We start from the raw sequence: 6,651 nt of genomic DNA, 5'->3' as shown, positions 1-6,651 counted from the left end.
TAGGTTCGGTTGCCAGGTATATGTACCAATACCACCCCCCAGCGATCGGCGATGGGCCCGCTCCGTAAGTCAGGGATATACGTTGGTTATGAGACTGTGTCCATAATCAGGTATCTGGACCCCATGACAGGTGACTGTCACACGGCTCGTTTTGCTGATTGCATTTTTGACGAGGATCTTTTCCCGACTTTAGGGGGAGAGAATCAACCCCTTGATGCTAAAAGTCGAGAAATCACGTGGCAAGCCACGGGGATCCACGCTCATGACCCGCGCACTGCTGAGACTGAGAGAGAAGTCCAAAAGATAATAGATTTGCAGTTTTTAGCAAATCAACTGCCTGACCACTTTAGTGACTTAAAGACTGTGACAAAATCGCATGTGCACGCGCGCAATGCACCAGAAAGGGTTGAAATACCGAAGAAAAATGATGGTATACCCGCTCCCGTCCAAAGGCCTAAAAGGACGAGAAATCCGGCTTCTCAAATCCCAAGTACTCGGGGACGCCTGACGAAAAAGGATAAGAGAGATTTATCGCAGCCTGTCGCCAAAGTACCCCAAATTGAAACAGGGAGCCAGTTGAGACCTGGCACAAGTACAGAAAATTCAGTGCATGAAATTCCGGACTTAAACTTTCCCATAGGGGAAACACCCAGCGGAGATGTGAGCGCACACATCGGCCCGGGAAATCTCAAGGACCTTGCTCCCATAATGGGAAATTTGGTAGAGCAAGTGTTTGCGCCAGATGCGCTCCATGACGAAATGGCCATAAATTATATTTATACGGGGGAGTCCCTGAACCAAGCAACAGTGATTGTCGACATCAACTTTGCTATGAAAATTGCCTCAATCATAGATCTTGACCCTGAGCCTAACACGCTCGCTGATTGCAAGAAAAGGTCGGATTGGAAAGATTGGCAGCAGGCGATTACTACCGAATTATTATCTCTCAACAAAAGGAAGGTGTTCGGACCAGTTTGTCGAACTCCTCCCCACATTCGCCCTGTTGGCCATAGGTGGGTTTTTGTTCGAAAGAGAGATGAAAATAATAAGGTAGTACGGTACAAAGCAAGGCTCGTCGCTCAAGGGCTCACTCAACGACCAGGTGTCGATTTTGAGGAGACTTATTCCCCGGTCATGGATGGAGTTACCTTTAGATACTTGATCTCGATGGCAGTAAACATGGGCTTGAAAATGAAACTAATGGATGTTGTCACTGCTTACCTGTATGGTAACTTGGATTCGAACATATACATAAAGGTTCCAGAAGGTATCCCTGTTCCGAACCATGATAGAGCAAACATGGGTCTATATAGTGTTCAACTTCAAAAGGCACTGTACGGACTCAGACAGTCTGGTAGAATGTGGTACAATCGCTTAAGCGATTTCCTTCATGAGAAGGGCTACACGAGCAATAAAGATTGCCCATGTGTTTTCATACGGCGATCCTAAGATGGATTCTGTATAATCTCGGTGTACGTGGACGATTTAAACATAATCGGTACACCTGAGAATATTGAGGAAGCGAATTCCTATCTGATGTCGGAATTCGAGATGAAGGATTTGGGTAAAACCAAGTTCTGTCTAGGTCTGCAACTTGAACATTCCCCTGATGGGATTCTAGTGTACCAGTCGGCCTACACCCAGAAGGTGTTGGAAAGATAATGATTTGGTAAGGCATATCCTTCTAAGACCCCGATGGTCGGGAGGTCTTTACAGCCAGACAAGGACCGTTCAGGCCAAAGGAAGAGGGGGAGGAAACTCTGGGACCAGAATTTCCTTACCTGAGTGCAGTTGGAGCACTCATGTATCTCGCAAACTGTACACGGCCAGACATTGCGTTCGCCGTCAGTTTGCTTGCAAGGTACAGTTCTGAACCTACCAAAAGACATTGGAAAGGTGTCAAGGACGTCTTCCGTTACCTGCAAGGGACCAAAGATCTTGGCCTGTTTTATAAAAGGAACCAAGGCCTATCTATTGTAGGCTATGCCGATGCTGGGTACCTATCGGACCCGCATGATTGCAAATCGCAGACTGGATATGTTTTCCTTTGTGGTGGAACTGCGTTTTCCTGGAAATCGTCCAAGCAAACACTTGTGTCGACTTCCACGAACCACTCGGAAATCATGGCACTATTCGAAGCGTCAAAAGAGTGTGTATCGCTTCGGTGGATGATCGGCCACATTCAGCAGACATGTGGGCTGAGCACCATACAAACCCCTACCATTATCTATGAAGATAATGCTGCTTGTGTTGCACAAGTCCAGATGGGTTATGTGAAGAGTAACCTCACTAAGCATATTAGTCCCAAGTTCTTCTATGCACATGAGCTGCAGCAGTTGAATGAGGTGAAAGTTTTGCATACTAAGTCTTGTGACAATCTTGCTGATATGTTCACTAAATCATTATCGGCATCAACCTTAGAGAGGTGTGTGCGTGGAATCGGTATGATGAGACTTAGAGAGATGCAAGGTTCAGGGGGAGAAACTTCACAAACTCGTCGCTAAAATCTCAATCCCGATGATCGAGTACTCAACTTGATGGTTGAGTGGATTGTACTCTTTTTCCCTTGAGTGAGTTTTCCTGATGTTTCTCACACGAGGTTTTTGACGAGACAATTCGTGCAATACAACAACGTATACTATGTGCTCTTTCTCCATATTTTTTTCCCACTGGGTTTTTTGGAGTTTTGAGGCATGGATATACGGATAATTACCCAAGGGGGAGTGTTGGGAAACCGGGTCATCCGGAGGGTGGCGGCGGCCGCGTGCTAAACGCACGGGCTAGCCCCTCCCGTTCCCCTCGTATCGTTAAGTGGGTACTTATCCCTTGACCCCCCTTTTCCCTATATAAAGCACCGAGGAGCCATCATTGTAACCCCTGATCATTGATTAATAAAGCTGGTCTCCTCCATATCTCTCTGTGTCATTTACTTTCGCGCGTTCGACTACTTCGTCTACGACGCTCGCTCCCGCTCCGCAACCTTGGACCGGACTCGCCGGCAGGAGTTGCGGAACAGAAACCAGCCCTTACAAGAACTCATTTACATGAATAATAAATTGCACGCAAGTCCTTGAAAGCAACGCCATCTTTCTTTCACATACAGCGGCAACGTGCCACGATTAAAACTAGAAGGGAGAATACCTACGGGGTAGGCCCATATGGCCCAGTCAAAGGCCCAGGCCCATCAAGGTTACAACCAGAGAGGTCATCATGCAATGGATATTTCAAACGAAGACTAAGTGCCAACAGTCGGATACCACATGACACATGTGGTAAGCAATTTAAACTATTTAAGAAAAGTTTCAACAGTCGGATTATATAACCCCCTCCCCCACCTAACTGAAGAAAAATTATAAAACAAATTTAAAATAACCTCAATCAAAATCGTTGACCCAGTAAAAATCATAATCCAAAATTCTAAAATTGAACACCACAACTAGACTGGGAGAGCTTCAAAATTAGGGAGCATAGTGTATTTATAGACACACACAACTCGAAGACAAGGGGCTATACACAGTAGGTACCAAATATGTCTGAGTGTGTTTGGCAGTTCACATCGTCAACTAGTACGGGTCTTCTTCTTCTTGGTCGCATCGCACGCTTGAAACACTAGTAGTTAAAAAGGTAGGAGTACGTTCAAACACCCACATCAGTACACACATCTCCAAGGGATATCCAGCAGCTAGCAGCTTTCACGCCAGCACAGCGGTGCTCACTTGCTGATCTTTGTCAGCCTCGCCGCCGTCTTCCCCCAGCAGGTGCCTCGCCATCTCGGGATCTTGGCTCCTCGTCTTCTTCTCCTCGCTCTTGCCCCACAGCACGAAGTAGAGCCCGATGACGATCAGCACCGCGCCGATGATCCTGCGCACAAGCAGCCATGAATCATGTCAGTCAGACAAGAGTGCAATGGTGCTGTCACAATGTTGGTGTATGTGGATTTTACTCTCTACTTACCCTCCGGTGTAGAGCTGGTCTCCGAGGATGATGGCGGCCATGACGGCGACGGCGACGGTCTGCACGGGCTGGAACACGGCGGTGAAGAGCGGGCCGCCGCGGTCGATGCACCAGATCTGCAGGGCGAACGCCACGCCGGAGGCCACCAGCCCGGCGTAGAGGATGGTGAAGAGCTCCCCGACGGACTGCACCTTCCACCGGCTCATGTCCTCCTCGGTGAAGGCGGCGATGACGAGGAACTGGAGCAGCCCGAAGACGCAGGTGAGCGAGATGACCGACAGCCTCGCCGGGTACCGCTTGAGCACGGGCACCTGGAGCACCATCCATCCCGACCAGGAGAGGCAGTGGCCGAGGATGAAGACGCAGCCGAGGGTCCAGTTGAAGATGGGGCTGCCGGAGGTCCAGGAGAGCACGGCCTGCACGTGCAGGTTGTGGCTGAAGAGCGGCAGGCCCTTGTAGAGCGTGATCACCGTGGCGCCGCCGATGCTCACCACCGTGCCCACCACCTTGGCCACCCCATGCCGCCGGCCCAGGTCCACCTGCTCCAGCCGGAGGACCGCGGCCAGCACGAAGGTGATGGCCGGCACCATGTTCTGGATCGCGGAGGCGTAGGTCGGCGACAGGTGGTACAGCCCCAGCAGGTAGAACCCCTGGTTCGCCGTGATCCCGATGAGCGCCAGCACGAAGAACTCCGCCAGCAGCGAGAAGGTGAGCGGCGGCCGGTCCTTCCTGAATGATGGAAAAAAGAACAGACACGCCAGGATTCAAAAAACTGTACACCGCCATTGTTTTCTGACTGACTGGCAGAAGCTTTCTTGAAACTGCTGGAAGATGAAGCAGAGAAGAAGAATGGAGGCGGCGACGTACTTCTCGAGGAAGTAGGCGAAGGGGGCGAGGAGGGCGAGGGAGATGACGTTGCGGTAGACGATGAAGACGAGCTTGCTGATGCCCATGTTGAGCGCGGCGCGGCTGACGATGTGGAAGCCGGCGAGCAGGAACTGCAGCGCCAGCACGCCCATGAACAGCTTCACCTTCTCCCGGTGCGCCGCCGCCGCGCCCGCCTGCTGATCCCTCCCCATCTCTCCTCCTCACTTTCTCTCTACAACTTGTCAGTGATCTACGTACAGAGAAAGAATGCAGATTACTAACTGCTTGTGGTTGTGTTGAGAGGAATTGGAGGGTGCAGGGGTATATATAGTGCCATAGTGGGCGCCATTGTTGCCACTAGCGCATCCTCTGGGTGGCCTCTCCTACCTATCCCGGTGTGGTTGTCCTGTCGTGGAGCAGTAGACGGACACAGGACAGACGTGCATGGTCCTGGTAACTCGACCGCTAGCTAAAGAGACCTGGCAAGTGCATGCATGATTATGAATGCTCTCTCTCTCTCTAGCACCAGCAGCAGCAATGGAATTGATCCATGGCCTAATGCCTCACATAATTGTGTTGCATCAAGGCCCATGATGCAATCGCTTTAACCCATTCATCACCCGTCACGTGCACGCCCGATTACCAGCACCGATCAACAGCTCAACCGAAATTGATCGCTCGCCGCGCGCCTGCCTAATTGCGGCGGGCAGCCCATGATGCGTCGCCTTAATTTGATTCTCAGCAGCAGAAATGTTTAGGGGATGCATTGGTGCCATGTTCTATCACCCAGCATCCACACAGACATGCACATATACTATTCGCCTTTTATTCCTTGACCGGATGCACCTGCCGTGTTGATTCTCCAGGACGTTTTAACAGAAATGCGCTGTGATCTACAGGAGGCCATAAATAAATACCAACAGTTAAATGGTACGCCTGTCCATGTAGGCAGGCAGGGTGCACCTTTATGGCACGAACATCCTTGTAAATCCGGTCTACATTCTGAATCAGAATCCACACACACGTATAAATAGATACTACTGTTTGCTAATTAGTACGTGATGTGTACATACATTCTAATTCAGTCATAGTCATGAGTACAGACATTCCAATTCAGTCTAGTTAATTAGTAGTACACCTGTTCATCCCTCAGCAGCCACACAGACATGGTACATACCTACTGTTTGCCTTTTATTCCTTCACCGTTTACTCTATTTTGATTCTCTAGGACCATTTTCAATACAGAGTACTGACTGAGATGTGTTGTGGCCTACACGAGATTATAAAATACCAACAGTTAATTAGCACTGAGATCGCTTTATACTCTGAATATTGATCATTCATGCTCATGCTACATCCTCTTCAATCGATCTCTCCTCTTCTCGCTGTCGGTGTGCGTGCGATCGACGCACTGTGCGATCGACCATGAGCGCGGTTTTGACTCCATGTTCTTGGTGGGCATGGAGGGGTTTTGGATGCATGCCGTTGCCACTTGACGAAATGGTTTCGTGGATGGGCAGTGGGTTCGTGACAGGTCAGGATGCTGGGTTTTCAAGCCCGCAATCAGTGAACACTGAACAGGAGGGCTCCCCCCTGCACCCCTGTTCTATCCCTGTCCACTTCATTGCGATGCTTCCTGCATCCTTCTCGGAGTGATCTATTTTAGTTTATCCTCTTGATCGTCTTGCGATGCGTCCATGATTCTCTTGGGATCGATCAACTTGAGACGATCATGATGATTCATGGGCAGTCTGATCCTCTCCCCGGTGACATGGACGGCAAGAGATCATCATGATGATTCATGTGTGTTGTGTGGTACGAGTTTTTTTT

General features: G+C 49.8%; 1 protein-coding gene across 1 annotated transcript; it reads right to left on the bottom strand.

Annotated features, from left to right (window-relative positions):
- Positions 1-3,447: 3,447 nt before the first annotated feature.
- LOC119274419 (WAT1-related protein At3g18200-like) lies at positions 3,448-5,126 on the bottom strand. Its single transcript, XM_037555115.1, has 3 exons — positions 4,822-5,126; positions 3,955-4,683; positions 3,448-3,861 (listed from the first exon to the last, which is right to left on the bottom strand). Exons 1-3 carry the CDS (start codon positions 5,031-5,033, stop codon positions 3,693-3,695), a joined length of 1,110 nt encoding a protein of 369 aa, XP_037411012.1. The 5' UTR covers positions 5,034-5,126; the 3' UTR covers positions 3,448-3,692.
- Between the last annotated feature and the right edge of the window lie 1,525 nt (positions 5,127-6,651).

The sequence above is a fragment of the Triticum dicoccoides genome, chromosome 3B (genome assembly GCF_002162155.2).
Source record: "Triticum dicoccoides isolate Atlit2015 ecotype Zavitan chromosome 3B, WEW_v2.0, whole genome shotgun sequence".
NCBI lineage: Eukaryota > Viridiplantae > Streptophyta > Magnoliopsida > Poales > Poaceae > Triticum > Triticum dicoccoides.
The sequence above is the reverse complement of the archived record's forward strand: the minus strand, read 5'-3'. Positions and strand labels throughout refer to the sequence as shown.